The following is a 19,636-nucleotide window of genomic DNA, read 5'->3' as shown; positions in this document are numbered from 1 at the left end:
GCTTCCAGTACTTGCTGAATTCGAAAATGACCAGTTGGTTGAAAGTTTTCAAGACAAAAGTGAAGTTCTTTGCAACAAAATTGAAGCCACAGGACATAGGAGGGAGTGATGTGGGAGCGAGGGGGACCTGCTCTGATACCAAACATTAAAAATGAAAGCATTAAAAATGAAAGCGAGAGAACTCAAGAGAATAGAGCTAAATCAAGCAGGGATAAAATTGCAACAACACAATGAACTATAGAGCTAGGGATAGCCACAGAGGTAGAACCCTCAAGTGGACCCTAACTCGAATCAAAGGATCTGTGTTGACTAACTCAACTACCAACTCAACCTCTAATTGAGGTTAGGAATTAAAAAACTTAATATAGAAAAAAAATACCCCTAGCCCCTTAGTACGTAACAGTGGCCACTACCTTCTGAAATATAAATATTTCTAACAGTCATTGAAGTTTGCTTACGTTGTGTCTCTACCCTTGACCTCTTCCGTCCCTCCCTCACTCAAGCCCTCTTTGGAACACTACCTCAGCTATCTTAAAATGTCATGGGAACCAAGAAATAAGTTATTTAAAAATATACATTCTGCTCCAAAAGACAAACCCTATAAACATGTACATTAGTAAGTCAATGTCCTTGAAGCTTAGTCTTGAAGGACACAAAACCACTTGGTTATTTTCAATAATACTTACAACAGCAAAACAAGTTCAAGCATAATTGAGTTAGTGCTTACGTCCATGTCTACTAAATGCATGCAAGACATTTCCCACCTCAACAATATACACCTTTCAAATAAGATAAATAGTTTTCACAACTTGTATTACCAAAGTATCCAAACCATGGCATGTTCACAATTTGATTCACCCATATTTATGAACCCTACCAACAAGTGTCTTCAAGAAATATAACTCTTAAGCATTAAAAAATAATTAAAAATCAACCACACAATTAAACTACGTCCTACTTGGAGCAACCCAACTTCATACAATTTGAGAGCTTCAAGAAATACAATTCTTATGCATTAAAAATTAATCATAATCAACCATAAAATAGAGCTACGCCCCACTTGGTGCAGAAGCAATTTGATAAGTTCAAAAGAGCTCTATAACAATAATGTTAAAACTTTTACTAAAGTATGGCACGCGGTTGATTCAAGCTTTTCCTCCCTCTAGTCTGATGTGCAATAGGAACTACTTTTATAGGTTGAGTAGTCAAGGCATACATTCGTACTGCGAACAACTCCTTTGGAAATCCTTTCTGCAACTGCACATAAAGCATTCCAATCATCTCTCTCTCTCTCTCTCTCTCTCTCTCTCTCTCTCTCTCTCTCTCACAGTCTCAGCAGCGGCTGCCAGTTCAACAGCATCGAGACATCCATCGACAGCAAGATCATCGTCAAGTCGTCGTTTCAAACCACAACCCTCTGTTAGAAATCACCCAACAGACGGTACGCACAGCGGAAGACTGATAGAATGGCCTAGGAGCTCACACAGTCTGGTGTGGGGTGTGGAATCACGAACTTCTTAACTTTATGTGCATAGAATAGATGTGCACATTCATAATAATAGACGATGAACCAACCAGATAGAGAAGCCACCAAAATAATATATTTCCACCCAAAGCTATGGACACAATACAAAAGAGATAGATCCAGAGTCCCACCAATGGTGTGGTCCTCTGATCTTCCCACAAGGTCCTTCTCCTATCTGCGGTTATCTCTAGACTCAAGCCCGCGTGCTCCACCTCGAGCGTCTGTAGACTTTCTGTCCAGAATGGTCCTCTCTACATTACTGCCTGTAGATCAGCCTAGGTAGGCAGCACTTACTAGCTAGCTCATCCTGCAGCTCTCTTTAGGTCTCCTTCACCTCCTGGGAAAAGGCCCAAGGAAGCCCTGTCTGCTGCTCCTGTCTGCTGTAAATCTGCTGCTCCAGAGAATGATTAATGAGGGCACAGGGCCCTCCCTTTCATAGGCCCAGAGGGCTGGCCAACCAACCGACCCAGCAGACCTAAAATGGCCGACCTGCTGGTCGGTTAACCTGACCCCTCTGGTCCATTAAATGTGCCCATTCTGGGGCTCAAAACAAGGGCCTGTTGGCCCACAAAACTAGGGTACATGCCCTGTTATATATAAAGGGTCCAGCCCCTTCTTGCAGCCCTTGATCCAACCTGCTAGACTAGCTCTTGACCAGCCCTACCAGTCCTCTACAAGGCCGACTGCTCCTGCAGGCTCCCCTGCCATCTCACGCCATGTATCAGCCCTTTGTCCAAGATACCCTGATATGTGTCGCCTGCTGCCTAGAGCCTCGCCTGTGGCCAGGCCTGGATCCAAGGGCTGTTGCCCTCGCCATCCATCCTGCACAGTCTTGCCATCTAAGGCAGTCTCTGAAGCTCTTCCAGGTATGTCTTAAGCAGTGCTGCCCACATGACAGCCTTGCTGTTGTCCATGTGGCAGCCACCTCTTCTCTCTTGGCTGTGAGGTGCTGCCCATGTGGCAGCCCCCTCCCTCTCTTTTCTTTTGCCCATGTGGCAGCCATGCTGCTGCTCATGTGTCAATCTCTCAAACCCTAGGTTCAACCCCCCCCCCCCCCCCCCCCAAAGCTCTCCTCATATGGGGGATCTTACAGATGGGGGGTGACCTTTCCAACACCCCCTCTCACCGACACATCTAAGCCCAATGCCAACACGTCGATGACGATGCTCCAATAACACCCTGGTCGTAGTACTCTAGGAACACTTCGATGTCGAAATCTTTTCCGGCTTTTCATCTAGTGGCTCCTGCTCCACCAAGCCTGGTTCCGCTTCCGCACACCATCCTGGTACACACGTCCATCTCTGGTAGCACCTCCTGTCACCATCCTCCGCCTTCGAATTCGAGCAATCCAGCCGTCACGATCTTCCAATTGTCTCCCTCATAATGAGTGAGCAACCTGGAGTCTTCCAGGCACCATGCTCTGAGGGTCTGTTTCAACCCGCCGTCCTTTTGGCAAGGTCCGCAACAAATGAATATTTTCAAATAACCTGGACCACAAACTCTCACTGAGTTCTCAAGCAGGTACTCTTCTGGCTTCAATACACCTTATCCATCACCTTCCAGCAATCTGCGTCCGAGATTTGAAGAAGCACCCACACTTCCCCTTCTACCTTCGAAGAAGGCCAATTCCTTCCAATCTCACATTACCTGAGACAAATGAAGAACAGAGTCTCTCCACAGCATGCTATAAAGGCTCAAATGAAGAACATCAACTACATACTAGATCGTTATACTGCCTGTGTGCTTGCTCTGAAAGCAAACCATCCACCTCATCGAGGCACCCACCAATAGCTTGTGTAATGAAGAGCAGAGTCTCTCCACAGCATGCTATAAAGGCTCAAATGAAGAACAGTTACATACTAGATCGTTGTACCTGTGTGCTTGCTCTAAAAGCAAACCATGCACCTCATCAAGGCACCCACCAATAGTTTGTGTAATCCGCAACAGATGGATATTTCCAGATAACCTAAACCACGAACTCTCACTCAGTTCTCAAGCAGGTATTCTTCTGGCTTCAGTACACCTTGTCCATCACCTTCCAGCAATCTACATCCAAGATTTGAAGAAGCACCCACACTTCTCCTTCTGCCTTCGAAGAAGTCCAATTCCTTCCAATCTTGCATTACCTGAGACAAATGAAGAGCAGAGTCTCTCCACAGCATGCTATAAAGACTCAAATGAAGAACATCAACTACATACTAGATCGTTGTACTGCCTATGTGCTTGCTCTGAAAGCAAACCATGCATCTCATCGAGGCACCCACCAATAGCTTGTGTAATCCTGTACTGTACTCTTCAGAAGTACAGCATCCATCTGAACATGAGACACCATGGCACTCCATGGAATCCACCCTCGCGTCAGTGTCACCAACCACGCACCTGGAAGATACCAAGCACTCCATGCTGTCCGTCACCTTCACAAAGGTCTTTGACTCCTCGTCGATCCACATCTCAATGTCAGAGACATCCTCACTGTGGTTTCTAGGTTAACATATATGATCTCAGTAACACACGGAGATGTCACCAGGAACAACTCTTAGATTACCACATTTGCTTTGGCCTTTGTATCACCCTCTGAATCTGACTCCTTCCTTTTATTTTTCTGATCCGCCCTCTTCTTTCTGCAATCCTTCACAAAATGTCCTGGCATGTCACAATAGAAGCACTTCTTCTTCTTCAACTTCCTCTTGGAAGTGTCCTTGTCATCACAGTCGTCTTTCTTGGACTCGCCACCATTAGGCTTGCCCTTTCCTTTGCCAACGTAGTCCTTTGCTGGCAACGCCTTGTCGTCTTTGTCGTTGTTATAGAGCTTCTCCCTAGCTTCCTCCTGTAGCAGTAATGGACCCAACTCCTCAAAAGTCAGAGGTTTGGTTCTCTGTTCTATTGTCACAGTCGTAACAAAGCTTTTGAAAATCTGAGGTAGCCTCCTCAGTACCATCGAGGCCAAATGGCACGAGTGCACCTGCTGACCAACTGATGCCAGTTGATCCCTCACCACCTTGACCTTCGTCAAGTGGTTATGTACTGAATCTCCCTCATCCATATCAAGATTGTAGAGCTGATGCTGAAGAACCAAGATCCGGGATGTGTTGTCGTTCTCGTACAGATCCTTCAGAGTGACCCACGCCTCTACTAACGTCTCGGCCATCTGGATGTGAGGAAGCACGGAGTCCGCCATAGTCCATATGATCAATGCCAAGGCATGGGCATCTCTATCTTTCCAAGCTTCGAGCTCCTCTCTGTCTACTGCCATGAATATATTCTCCTATCTGTCCAACACGTCCTCTGGCTTCGCCTCCACTCTCGTTGTCAATTTCCACAGCTTCCGAGCCACTAAATGACTCCGGATCTTCACCTTCCAAAACGGGTAGTTTGTTCCATCCAGTTTCCCAGACTCTCCAAAGTTAGGGATAGTGAAAGAACCAAATCTGGGGGAGAAGGAAGGGAGAGCAGGGACTAAAGAGTCTGAAAAGGTCGACATCTCTGCTGATAAACCATACAGCAAAGTCGAACAAACTCAACCTTCAGTAGACTAGAACTCTGAACACACCTGAGTCACCCAAGGGCACTGTCCTCCAGTCGTAGAAATCGATTCCCAAGAGCTTTTGAATCAGGGTCGTCCTTCAACAAGGTTCCTGCCTTCAAGCTCCCACACCTATGAGCCTCCTACTTCGGCTCCGATACCATGTTAGAAATCACCCAACAGAGGGTACGCATAGCAGAAGACTGATAAGATAACCCAGGCGCTCACACAATGTGGTGTGGGGTGTGGAATCACAAACTTCTTAAATTAATGTGCATAGAATAGATGTACAGACACATCAATAGACAATGAACTAGCCAGATACAGAAACCACCAAAACAATATATTTATGTCCAAAGCTATGGACACAATACAAAACAGATAGATCCAAAGTCCCAACAATGGTGTGGTCCTCTGATCTTACCACAAGGTCCTCCTCCTATTTGCCGGTTATCTCTAAACTTGAGCCCGCGTGCTCCACCACGAGCGTCTGTAGACTTTCTGTCCAGAATGGTTCTCTCTACCTTACTGCCTGTAGATCAGCCTAGGTAGGCAGCACTTACTAGCTCAGTTTGCAGCTCTCTTTAGGTCTCCTTCACCTCCTAGGAAAAGGCCCAACGAAGCCCTGTCAGCTACTCTTGTCTGCTGTAAATCTGCTGCTCCAGAGAATTATTACTGAGGGCAAAGGGCCCTCCCTTTTATAGGCCTAGAGGGCTGGCCAACCAACCGACTCTCAAACCCTAGGTTCAACCCCCCACTGCTCTCCTCATATGGGGGCTTACAGATGGGGAGGTGATCTTTCCAACACCCTCATCTCAACCGTCTTCTCAGGCCCAATCCAGTTGACAATTCAACTAACAGATATGACAGCTAGACTCCAGGTCGTTGAAGGGCCTAGGAAGTAGGCAGTAATTGACAAGGTTGTGCAGACTTGTAAGGCCTCTCCCCATACCTCTCAACTAATCTCTACAGTGAAAGACCTAGCTGATAATACAAATACTTAAGAAAGAAGTGACCGTAGAGGTTGATACAAAGGCAAGTAAAGACTCTCAAACCCTAGGTTCAACACCCCCGTGCTCTCCTCATATGGGGGCTTACAGATGGGGAGGTGATCTTTCCAACACCCTCATCTCAAACGTCTTCTCAGGCCCAATCCAGTTGACGATTCGACTAACAGATATGACAGCTAGACTCCAGGTCGTTGAAGGGCCTAGGAAGTAGGCAGTAATTGACAAAATTGTGCAGACTTGTAAGGCCTCTCCCCGTACCTCTCAACTAATCTCTACAGTGAAAGACCTAGCTGATAATACAAATAATTAAGAAAGAAGTGACCATAGAAGTTGATACAAAGGCAAGTAAAGCTGATATTCAAGAAGAGATCAAGGAGCGCGATCAAGGAGCGCAAAGCCAGACGTGAGAATGCACTGATGATTAGAATAGGAGGCGGGGCTCCCTGAAGACTGGTACAAAGAAGAGGTCTCTTTCAGTGAGACTTTAGCACATGTCAAAGAAGCCATGACCGAGATTGAGTGGAAGGTTGATGATGAGGGTGACGATGGAGCAACTAATATTTGACACTCCAAGGGACATGCTATTATTATGCTTAGCTCACAAGATTTAAAGATCAAACTTCTCTGACAATCTGCCAAGCTGAAAGGGACCAAGGTATGGATAGCCAAGGTACTGACACACGCACAATTGAAGAATAAGGCAACGGAATTAGCCAAGGTCAAGGCTTCTCGAAAAGAAGGAAAATGGGCAGTATACCGTGAAGGTATAGCACTCATCAAAGATTTTAAATTAAAAACAAAAGACTCTCAGTCTTAAACTGATGTATGCACAGTTATGTTTTTCAAATAGTATGCACGTACCCTATATAACGGAGTTTCGCACTACTTGAGAGTTGCTATGGGCCCTCCCTAATCACAAATGTACTAGATGGGTCTTCTGTTGTCCCATAGACCTGTTGGTCTCCCATGAACATTAATAGTCTCTCTCTCTCTCTCTCTCTCTCTCTCTCTCTCTCTCTCTCTCTCTCATTTAGACAAGTAAGAAAAAACATAGGCATACCTATATGTGTGCACATACGTATACTCACTGATAACATAAGTATGTATAACACATAAATGCATGTATGTAGATACAAAAGAGAGTGCATATGCATAGATACATATGTGAACATGTGTGTGTACGCATGTCTACATGTTTGTTTGCGCACATGCATCCATATCTATGCATCAGATGTACACACGTACATACACACGTATCCATGCATGTATCCACGTAGACGTATGTTCGCACACATATGCACACACACCTACACTACTTGATTGACACATGCAAGAAGAACAGATTCTTGCCACTATTTATACAACAAATATTGTATTTCTACATACTCTTGAAAATTTAAGACTAGAATCTACATTGATTTTTTTCCCAAACTAATAATATTGCTGATTTGTTACATCCTTTTCTACCTATTCCTCCTGTGGCTGACCCAGACAGGCTTATGGATTGGCAATTGCAACCCTCTGCTACAAGCTCTCATCCTGTTCCTCTGCCTGCCTTGACCTCCATCAAAGCCTACAGGCTTCTTCAGCCTGCCCCATGGATTCAGCAATATGCTAGTACTCTGTGGCATATCAGGAAGCCCCTCTCATGGTGGCGAAAGAATCTCTGGATATTATGAAGTGTAAAATGCCTTTGAAACAAAGACTTTTTCTTTGGAGATGCATGACAGGCACATTGTCATTGGGAATAACACTTGCCAAACGTCGCATTGCACCATCCATGTGTTTACGATATCAGGCTCCTTCAGAGACTGTCCCTCATTTGCTTTGGCATTGCCCGTGTTCTAGGAACCTCCTCGGGAGAATTTCAGATCATCTTCGGCTCCGTTTCCCGAGTCACAGATTTGGTTTAAAGTGTGTGCATGGGCGCACGTGTGCATTGTAGGGCAATGCGCAGCTATAAATAGAAAGGATTACTTGCAATACGTCGAGCTGCAAAAGCTACACGAAGTGAAATCTACATGTCTCCTAATACAATGGAAACATATATCTTGGTGAATCTAGTTACATGCCATAGAATGATACACATCAAAGCCTTAGTAGCGTGTCTATTGATGGTATACCTCCCCACTTAATCCTCGCATAGCCTCGTTTCATACCCAAGTTCTCATAACAAAAGCAAGAACAAATCTAAAAGATATTGACCCTCGGTAACTCTAGAACCCCAAGAATACACTATCCATTAAGCGTGGTCTTGCTTGCCAAAAACGCACAAAACAAGCCCACATAGCTCAGAGTAAAGATTCAAAACAACTACACAAATATAAACCATGAAGTGAACTAGACAATTGTAGACTAGGAGTCATGACTACTTGCAAGACCGTTGTTAGAATTATTATCATATTCTAGGCAGTGGCCAATGTATTGTAATAAGTAGGTAGGGGCACTTTTCCCTCTTTGAGGTTTTTCCCCCTAACCACAGTCCAGTCCCTAACTACAGTTAGTGGATAGAATAGGGCTTTGTCACTTAGACAAAACCCCACACTTTCTCTTTGAACTCACTTCATTTCAGACTATTATTCAGTCACTCTTGCTCATCACTCTTGCTCTCCATTGTGCTCACATTTGGTATCAGAGCAGGTCCTTCCTACCTAACCTTCTACCTCCATCCCGTCCATACGATCCCGTACGTTCTCCATCGCCAACAGATCTACACTGTCGTACGGATTTCCGTCAGCATTCCGTACACAAGCGTCAACTCGCACTGTACTCTTGCAGGCCCGTACCAGTTGCCGTACATCCCCGTACAACTGCGCCGCACGTGCGAACTGCATCAACGCCATATAACTCTCGCATCGATCCGTACCTACGTTCGTACATCAGTACATATTCCATATTGTCAGCGTAGATCTTTCGTACAAGTCGCCGTACAACATGTCAGTCATCAGTACAGATTGCGTACTGCAACGCCGTACATCTAGATCCCGCATCCCGTACATTGCACATGTGGGCATCCGTACAGCTGACAGTTCTGTACATTGACAGTTTGTCCGTACAAAGTACATTTGTTATATACACGCAACGTGCAGTCTATACATTTGTACATGCTCAGGACACATTTGGTATATATACATTTGCAGGTGTTTTTTGACAAGTATTCTTGCAAAGAGCCATTGTTTGGCCTGCATTTTGGGAGAAAATTTGAGGCTTTTGCATTTGTTGCAGAAAATTGAACAAGCCATTTGAGGCAGTTTTGGACTCAATCTGAGTCAATTTGCAGACTTTTGCCACTTTCGCTGATTTACTTTGCAAATTTTTGGGCGTTTGCAAAGCATTGTGGTGCATTTCAAGCCTTTGATAGGCTGTGGCAGTATTTGTCACTGTGGGCAGACTTTCTTTGGCAGACTCTGGTTATGCATTTACATCCCAGGAAGGGATTCTTTGCCAGACTTTCTTTGGCAGACTCTATTTGTTCAGTTTGACGGGCTAGCGAGCATGCCATGCTTCTAAGTTTAAGCCCAAGGGAAAAGGGTAGCAAAAGCAACATGCCAATCAGCCCACACATCAACATAAAGCTGATTCAGGACAGCCCTCTTACAAGGCTAAGGGTGATGCAGATAAGCCTAAAAAGAAGGGCATTTGTCACTACTGCAAGAAGCCACATCATTACATTGGTGAATGCAAGAAGCGCATAGCTAAAGAAAAGAAAAGGCATTCAGATATGGTTGTGTCAGATGCATCAGCTCCTCATGCACATGATGGGGGAGATGTTACAGCCAACTTTGTGCAAGAGCACTATGCCTTTTTGTCTTGCGTTTCAGATTTTCAATGGGTAATTCAGATACTACAGCCACTATTGATGATCATCCATATGCTTTTTCGACTTGCAGTTATGATCCTTCAAAAGATGCATGCTCTCTCAGTGTCAATGAGACACTAAATACTTGGTATTTTGATAGTGGTGCTTCTAAGCACATCACTTCTAAGAAGAGCCTTTTTGCATCTCTGCACCCTCCACCTACTAAAAAGAAGGTGACTTGTGCAAATAATTCTTCTTATTCAATGTGTGGAGTCGGGGATATCATCCTCACATCCACTGATGGCATAGATTCAGAATTTCACATGTTCTCTATGTGCTAGGTATAAAGAAGAATTTGCTTTCAGTGTCCTCTCTCAATAGAGGATTATTTCAGGTTATATTCGATGATGCTAAGTGTGTAGTAGGAGACAAAGAGAATGACTATGCTTTGATGTTGTCTGGCGCTTTGTATCGGGGTCTCTTTCAACTTGACATATATGAAAAAATATCTGATCTAGCACTTTCAGTGAGCACTCCCATTGCTGCGATGCAAAATGCGGAGTTATGGCATGCCAGGTATGGGCACATAAGCTATGGCAGCTTAATGACACTTCAGAAGCATGCTATGGTTGATGCATTGCCTCCTTTGGAGTCACCTCCTCCTCATGCATGTGAAGGTTGCATCCTTGGCAAGATGCATAGATTTCCTTTTAAGAAGGATGGTGCAGTAAGAGCTACACGTAAATTACAGCTCATACACAATGATGTATGCGGTCCCATGAGGAAACCTGCTTTTGGTGGTTATCTCTATTATGTTACATTCATAGATGACTTCACCAATTATACTTGGGTCTATGGTCTTAAGACAAAATCAAAAGTATTTATGCATTTCAATCACTTTGTGGCTATGGTTGAGAATGAGAAAGGACTCAAGGTGTAGACACTTCACACAGATAGAGGGGGGAAGTATATGTCTCATGAGTTTGAGGCATTTTTGAAGGAGAAAGGCATCACGCATCAGCTTACAGTGAAGCTTACACCTCAGCAAAATGGCAAAGCTGAGCACAAGAATCGCACTCTTATGGAGATGGATAGATGCATGCTTACCAGTAAAAATTTGCCTCACAGGTTTTGGCTCGAAGGCCTCATGTGTGCAAACTATGTTTTGAATCGGGCTCCCACAAAGGCTTTAAAGACAATCACTCCCTATGAGGCATGGCATGGGAGAAAGCCTTCAGTGGATCACTTCAAAGTTTTTGGTTGAGTTGCATATGCCTTAAGGCAAAATTAGAAGTGTTTATGCATTTCAAACACTTTGTGGCTATGGTTGAGAATGAGACAGGACTCAAGGTGCAGACACTTCACACAGATAGAGGGGAGAAGTATATGTTTCATGAGTTTGAGGCATTTTTGAAGAGGAAAGGCATCACGCATCAGCTTACAGTGAGGCTTACACCTCAACAAAATGGCAAAGCTGAGCGCAAGAATCGCACTCTTATGGAGATGGATAGATGCATGCTTACCAGTAAAAAGTTGCCTCACAGGTTTTGGCTTGAAGGCCTCATGTGTGCAAACTATGTTTTTAGTCGGGCTCCCACAAAGGCTTTAAAGACAATCACTCTCTATGAGGCATGGCATGGGAGAAATCCTTCAGTGGATCAGTTCAGAGTTTTTGGTTGAGTTGCATATGCCCACGTGCCTGTAAAGTTTTGACACAAGTTGTCAGATAAGGCACTTAAATGCATTTTTGTTGGATATAGTGCACAAAGCAAAGGCTATCGTCTCTACAATCCTGCTTCTCGTAAGATTTTTGTGAGTAAAGATGTTATATTCAGCACATACAATGCTGAATTTACAATTCCAGCTTCTTCAAATGATGTTTTTTAGGGGATGCTTCCTATAGCATTTGGTTCCCCACCAGAGGCTTATGCTGCAGAATTTACAGCAACCTCCTCCTCATCCATATGTCCCGATTCAGCCACAGGCTGATTTTGTAAATCCACCGGGTGTGGATGAAGTTGCCAGGCAAGAGATTCAAGAGATACACGCAGCCAAAACAGTCCCGAATTGGTTGCTACAGAAACTCAGGGAGAGTAGACTTGAGGCACCATTGCCTGGCAGGACTCATAGTGCAGTAAGGCAAGCAAGGGGAGCACTTTCAGTTGAGACAACTTATGTAGGTACTCTTCTTGATGAAGAAGAACCTGACTCTTTTGAAGTAGCAAAGGATAATGTGCATTGGATGCATGCCATGCACAATGAATTGCAGTCCATTGAGAAAAATCTGACTTGGGATGTTGTGGATTTGCCACCAGGTAACATGCTATTGGTACCAAGTGGGTTTTCAAAGTGAAACGAAAGCCAGATGGGTCCATTGATAGGTACGAGGCAAGACTGGTTGCCAAAGGCTATGCACTAAATAAGGGCATAGAGTATGAGGAGACTTTTGCTCCTACATCCCAGATGACCACCATAAGATCAGTTATTGCCATGGCTGCGAATTTTGTTTGGAATGTCCATTAGTTGGACATAAAAACAGCTTTACTTAATGGGGACTTGCATGAAGAGGTTTACGTTCAACAACCTCCTGGATTTCAACTTTCTGGCAATGCACTTCAGGTTTGCAAGCTAAACAAAGCTTTATATGGGCTCAAACAAGACCCACGTGCATGGTATGCCAAGTTTGATGCATTCCTCGCAAGTAAGGGGTTACATAACAGTCCCACGGAAAGCACCCTCTACATCAAGAAGAATGGGAGGGATATTTTGGTCATCATTCTTTATGTAGATGTTTATGTAGATGACATGCTGCTCACAGGGTCAAATGAGGAAATAATTGCAGATTTCAAAGCTGAGTTGAAGCTGAATTTGACATGACAGATTTGGGCATGTTAAATTTTTATTTGAGGATCCAATTTATACAAGACAAGCATGGCATCGTTATGTCTCAATCCAAGTATATGCAGAAGCTCTTGGATAGGTTCAACATGCATGATTGTAAGCCTATAGCCACTCCCATGGAGCCGGGGCTGAAGCTTACTATGTATGATGCAGGTGAATCAGTGGATGTCACACTTTACAGCCAAGCTATTGGATGCCTCATCTATTTGTGCAATACTAGGCCCGATATTCTGTTAGAAATTACCCAACACAGGGTACGCACAGTGGAAGACTGATAGTAATGCCCAGGAGCTCACACAATGTGGTGTGGGGTGTGGAATCACAAACTTCTTAACTTAATGTGCATAGAATAGATGTGCAGACTCATCAATAGACAATGAACCAGCCAGATAGAGAAACCACCAAAATAATATATTTCCGTCCAAAACTATGGACACAATACAAAAGAGAGAGATCCAGAGTCCCACCAATGGTGTGGTCCTCTGATCTTACCACAAGGTACTTCTCCTATCTGCTAGCTATCTCTAGACTCGAGCCCGCGTGCTCCACCTCGAGCGTTTGTAGACTTTCCGTCTAGTGTGTTCTTCTCCACCTTACTGCCTATGAATCAGCCTAGGTGGGCAGCCCCTGCCAAGCTTTGTCTGCAGCACACAGGTCCCCTTGGTCCTCCTGAATGTAGGCCCCAAGATAGTTGTTCCACTGCTCCAACCTGCTTGTGAATGGCTGCTCCTGAAGGTATGATGATCACAACACCTTGCTGCCCTAGAAGACAGCCAAGGTCCAGCCTCTAGGGAACTCAGTCTGCAGCTCACCTTCCACTCTCCTTCACCCCCAGTGTGAGGCCCAAGGGAGAGGCTCCTCGCTGCTCCTGTCTGCTCCTGAACTTGCTGGATATTTGGATAATGAATGAGGCCAAGAGCCTCTGCTTTTATAGGCCCTAAGGGGCTGGCAAAAAACCGACCAGTCAGGCTGCCTATGGCCGACCCAAACAGGCTGACCAGGCCCTGACCTGGTCTGCCTACAAATGCCCCTTTGGGGCCCTCTTTTCTAGGGCCTTTGGCCCACAATTCAAGGCTGGGTCCAGCCCCTAGTTCTGCCCAATATCTGGCCTGGTTGGCTGGCTCCAACCAGCCCTAGCCAGCCAGTTCTATGGCAGACACTCCTGCTGATTCCCCCCGCCATTAATGTGCCATTGCTGGCCTTGCTGCTGCAGCATCCTTGCCTCCTGCCAGGCCTATACCAGCCCAGTACAGCCACGTATGCATTCTGTACCTTCTCCGTACTGAAGCGCCGTCTGTCCTTGCTGGAAATCTCTCTGCAATCAGGCTGCTGCAGGTCCCTGACTGTTCCTTTAAGGATCCTCCTCTATTGTCTGTGAGGTGCTGCCCATGTGGCAGCCCCCTCCCTCTCTCTTCTTTGGGCATCTTCTGCCCTAGGTCTCCCTCCCCCACGCTCTCCTCATATGCCTCACTCACTACGGATCTCCATCGAACAGTTTCACGTATCATCACACCGCCTCCGCATAGAGAGCGGCAGAGCAGAGGGGATCCCTAGGGAGCATTGCATATGCATATTGTGCGACTGTCAAGAGGTTGAGTCAAAGGAGCATTTTATTTTCAGGTGCCCAGTGTACTACGAGATCCGAAGTCGCTACCAGTGTGTCTCTTCAGAGACGGCTCCAGACTCCTTTCCAGATTCCTCGCCTACCCAAATCAGAGATGCCTCGCGGCCTTCATTCACGAGGGAGTTCGACACAAAGAGTACTTACTCAGGTGACAAGGCTTGGCCACATGATCAGACACCTCTCAGAGCAAGATCACAGAGTTCTTCCCATCGAGTGACATTGATCGTCCAGTCTCTAGCCGGAGACGTGACAGAGACCCCGACCCGATGACCGGAGCACGACACACGAGACATCGAGGGGACACACAGATCACTCTGGGGGACCTCCCATCATTGTTTAGACCCAAGATACGTCCCAGGAGAGTCACAGTGGCTCTGGTCTTGTGTCAAGCCTCGTCCAGGAGACCGAGATGCACGGCACCCCTTGACGGACGCCAGCGTCCCATCACCAACTATGCACCAGCCAAGGCGACATGACATACGGAGGATTCCGCTCCAGTCTTTTTTCTTTTCATTGTCACACCCAAATGTATTTGATTATGTATGATCAGACTTAGGATTCAGCACGAGTGATGATGTTTGTTTTAGTAGCTCCACCCTTACTGTGATTTGTATCAGGTTTTCTTTCAGTCTCATAGATCCATCGGTCTTCCAAAGACTCTAATAAAATTTCTTTCTTTCTTTCTTTCTTTCTTTCTTTCTCCTCCCTCCTTGTGCTATTCTCTCCCCATCTCCAAATCTTCCCCTTACCCCTTCTCTACATTGGTATCAGAGCCCGATTCTGGCACTTTTGCTTCCTCTTTCCCCTTCATTCTGAGCTACATCAGCACCCCTTCGACAAATTACTATGAAGGCATAATGACGTACAAAACACTGGCTGACCAACGCCACAACGCAAAGAGCCTCAAAACATTCGCCATCACCTCTCTGTAAACAGACTTAAGCATGCCAAACAAGCAACACGAGCCTACTAGCGAGCTCTAATTCGACTGGGGCACAGATGGATAACAGGTCGTAGAGCTCCAATTCGGCTATGGGACAGATGACGAGCAGGTCGCCGTATGAGGGCTACCATGTATGGCAGAATGTCCAGTGCTGAGCATACGTCTGCCCGCCTGTCGGTCGCCAACAAGCATAACGCAACAATCCTGCCCGCCATCTCTGAGCCAATCTTGCCATCGACCCTGTCACTGTCATCAACACCCACAATCCCAACACCTCGCAATCCCAAGCGTCGCAAGCCCTCACCGTCACAGCCCAAGCGCCGCAAGCCCTCACCGTCTTCACACCCGTGCGCTGCCGCCGCGACGCCACTTCCGACACCAACCTTAGACTAAGGTCTAAGATTCCTAACTAGGGTTAGTCAATAGGTCGAGTTAGGCTGGTTGGGTTTAGTTAGTGGGGTGGGACAAAATAGTAGTTAGGTAGGGTGGGTCTAGTCAGGTAGGTTAGGTTAGCTGGTCACTTAGGTTAACCTAACTAGGTTCAATTAGTAGGTTAGGTTGGGCTACGCTAAGTCAATGCCCTAACTGTCTTACAAGTCTTCAGGTTAGGAGTCCTAAGTGTCCTAGGTGACTTAGGGACCCCCCCCCCAATTATTTAATTTTTAAAAAATATAAAAGGGGGCAAAATCTCAGAATTCCAGCCTCTTTTAGGAGCTTTCCACTGCCCTTTTTGGGCTCATTTGGACCCCATTCTTCCTCCCAAGCATCTTCATCAACTTAGGTTGGGCTACGCTAAGTCAGTGCCCTAACTATCTTACCAGTCTTTAGGTTAGGAGTCCTAAGTGTCCTAGGTGACTTGGGGAACCCCCCCCCCCCTCCCCAGCCTCTTCAACGACCTTCCTCCCAAGCATCTTCATCAACTTTTCTTCCAAGCCTCTTGAGCTTTGAGACAGGCAGAAAGTGAGCACATGTGCATGTATTTGGCATAGTGGGGCAACCACAAAGGTTTAATGCACACGATGGGACAGCCGCATGCGTATGAAGGGAAAATGGGACGACATGCCTCTAGTTCTGGACAGGTTATGCAAGGCTCTATGTAGCATGCAAAAAAATTAGGGCAGCCTCAACGTGGGGAAAATTCACAGCCCAATGGAATCCTTGATTACCATCCACAATCTTGTGTACCCCATTATATTGGATGTGTTGTATCAAGTATTTTCTCCTTTTGGGTGTATTGATAAGATAGTCATGCATCCGATTTCAGGTGGTCTACAAGCTGAACTACACTATGCCTCACAGGCTAGTGCATTGCAAGCACGAAGCAGCTTGCAAGGTCGGGATATATATGATGGTGGTTGTACCTTACATATTCAGCTGTTAGATTTGACAGCGATGTCCTATGCTAAATGTCGAGATACAAATGCCATAGAGCAAGTTGTTGGAACTATGATTCCGAGGGGAGTGATGCCAAAGGCTGTGCATGCCTATAAGAGCAGACACCCAACATCTGAGGAGAATGCAGCCAGGCCAATGTTTGTCATGCAGCCCAGCCATGCTATGCGTCTCCCTAGTACGCAGCTAAATCATGCTTCAAAGCCGTGGAAGATGCCTCAATATCTAGGACAAAAATCTGATTGTTTCCAGGCTATTACTGCTGCAAATATACAAGGGTTACGTTGGGATAGCTGCTCAAATAAAAGCAGCGGCCCACATGATGGAAATGAATATGGACAGCAAGGACGCTGTTGTAGCCAAATCCTTCCATCTTTGGGAAGCGTATTAGTGAGCAGCCTCCTATGATCTCACCAATGGAAAATTTCAGCCAGAGACTTCCACCAGCGACTTTTCCAAGGGGTGATATCCTTGAGTTATGTGCAGGGGATATAGGCCCATCTTCATTGCTGCCATTTGGTACATCCCAACCTCATGTTGATGTTTCTGGGAGAGCCTGTCCCTCTAGCACTCATCTCTCAGCTTTGCTTCAGCCCAATGCCTATGAGAGGATTTGGCCTCGATCTGAATCAGAAATGAGACTCTACATAGAGTGTAGGCCACCTCGAATGCAGCCTGGACAGATTTTTGTGGAAGGATATTTCAGATTATATCCAATGGATGATGAAGGCAAGGTTCCTCATGATGGCATGCACCATGCCCACACTTGGTTAAAGTTGAGAGCTTCCTCTTGGAAGCCCTACACATGGGCAGCTTTCAAAGACCTCATGGGTGTCATGGTTAGAAGTAAATTACAGCGATACAGCCCAGAGCTGAAGGCCTTACAGGTGAGGACTGAAAATCCTTGGAATGCTGAGGAAGCACAAGCACTGCTAGAAGTGTTAGAGCCTGAGTACAGCAGCTATAATCATAATGGTTTTCAGTTCCTAGCATATGGGCAGTTGAAAAATGCAATGCAACAACAACTCCTCAAACCTGCCTTACAAGGTCTATGGCAAAACAATGAATGCTTCCGACGTGGGGGAAAGTGGGCAGCAAGGCACGGAGAGGTCCCAAAATAGCCGTCTTGGGGAGAGCCAATATGTATGCTTTTGAAGCTTCTTCATGACAAGTATGCTAGGTGAGATCAACACTTACATGACCCCGGTGGTGCCACAACTTATGGGGACAAGGACTATCGTATTTTTCCTTTTGACCCGGGTGGCAAATGTTTCCCCGTTTTGCAGCAGCAAGGAGCCTTTGTTTCCAGCCACCACTTACAATTTTGAGGTCAAAATTATATTGAGCGGGGATGGTTGTAATGAAGGCCAAGATCAGGCCAAGTTAGTGAGATTAGGCCTAATTTGGCTTAGGGGATTTTTAGGCCTAGAGGGGGGCAAAAAGGAGATATAGGAGAGGGAGACTATATAAGTCCACCTCCACACCTTTGTACTGACTTTTGATGTGACATCTAATCCTATCTACACTCCCTCCTCCTTCCTGCTACCTGGTGCCTACGCTCACACTCTCTCTCCTCCCTCTCTCTATCTCTCTATCCCCTCATCCTTCTCTCTCTTCCTCTCTCCTTCCCCTTCTCCTCTCTTCTCCTCCCTTCCTTCTACTATTCTCTCCCCATCTCCAAATCTGCCCCTTCCCCCTTCTCTACAGCATCCATGGATTCTTTCGCATAAATGGACATCTAGATGGCCTGATCTGTCCACGCCTGCAACAGCCTTCTCCCAAAAGTCGCCTTAATCCTGGACTGGCCACAACTCTAGATCGCCTTCAGATCACCTTCTTCAACCGCTTTACTACATCAACTATCCACGCCTACCAGCAGTAAACTCTGTCAGCCCGCTCCAAACGCTCTCCAGCAGCAAACTTTATCAGCTCCAAACACTCTCCACGTCCAAGCTCTCAGACAACCTGCTGCTCTAATACCATGTGAAAGTGCAGCAGATATGCGAGCAGAAACTGAAAGCAAAATGCGTATGACAACAGATGGAAATGCACAGGAGATGTCAGCAAAAACTGTGTAAACTTGCTACGAAAACCTCCACAGTCGTGTTCTATACAAGACTGGCAAGGGGGCCCTATTTATATGGGGATCCCTGGCAGAAACTGACCGAACAGCTGACTGACCCAGATCTGGTCAGGTTAACACCACGTGGTCAGGGTCTCAGGTTGGCCTCTGGCTGGCCACTAATTGGCCTGGTTACTGGCCCATATTGTGGCCTATACCATGCCCTAAATCAGCCTGCTAACACTGCCTCTAGCCCTGGCATGGTGCCTTGGCTAGACTCCCACCTAACCTGCAAAAAACACAGTGAAAAAGGACTAACACACTACACCTCTCTCTGGGCGGGCACATTCACATAGCCACCCTCACTCTCTAATATACAGACACCCTCACTCTCTAATATACAGACAGAAACTGAAAGCAAACAGCAAACAAATGCGTATGACAACAGATGGAAATGCACAGGTGATGTCAGCAAAAACTCTGCATAAACTTGCTACGAAAACCTCCACAATCGTGTTCTATACAAGAGTGGCAAGGGGGGCCTATTTATATGAGGATCCCTGGCAGAAACTGACCAACCAGCTGACTGACCCGACCTAACTAACCGAATGGCCCAACCCAGATCTGGTCAGGTTAACCATACATGGTCAGGGTCTCAGGTTGGCCTCTGGCTGGCCACTAATTGGCCTGGTTACTGGCCCATATTAGCGCCTATACCAGGCCCTAAACCAGCCTGCTAACACTGCCTCTAGCCCTGGCATGGTGTCTTGGCTAGAGTCCCAACTAACCTGCAAAAAACACAGTGAAAATGGACTAATTCACTACACCTCTCTCTGGGCGGGCACACACATAGCCGC

General features: G+C 46.0%; 1 protein-coding gene across 2 annotated transcripts in view; it reads right to left on the bottom strand.

The window, feature by feature from the left end:
• Positions 1–991: 991 nt before the first annotated feature.
• The window catches only part of LOC147898125 (alpha amino-terminal protein methyltransferase), a 34,262-nt gene continuing 15,617 nt past the window's right edge, over positions 992–19,636 (bottom strand). The window contains exon 8 of one of the 2 annotated variants that reach the window (XM_087379533.1): positions 992–1,257. In XM_087379533.1, coding sequence (XP_087235659.1) covers positions 1,123–1,257 — 135 coding nt within the window. In that variant the 3' untranslated portion in view covers positions 992–1,122. Of the gene's footprint in view, positions 1,258–6,904; positions 7,012–19,636 lie in introns of those variants that run through there. The other variant, XM_087379534.1, reaches the window with a different exon arrangement.

The sequence above is a fragment of the Dipteris shenzhenensis genome, chromosome 9, assembly GCF_047967505.1.
Source record: "Dipteris shenzhenensis isolate YYH24624 ecotype China chromosome 9, Dip_SZ_1.0, whole genome shotgun sequence".
Classification (NCBI taxonomy): Eukaryota; Viridiplantae; Streptophyta; class Polypodiopsida; order Gleicheniales; family Dipteridaceae; genus Dipteris; species Dipteris shenzhenensis.
Note: the sequence above shows the minus strand (reverse complement) of the source record. Positions and strands in the feature narration are given on the sequence as shown.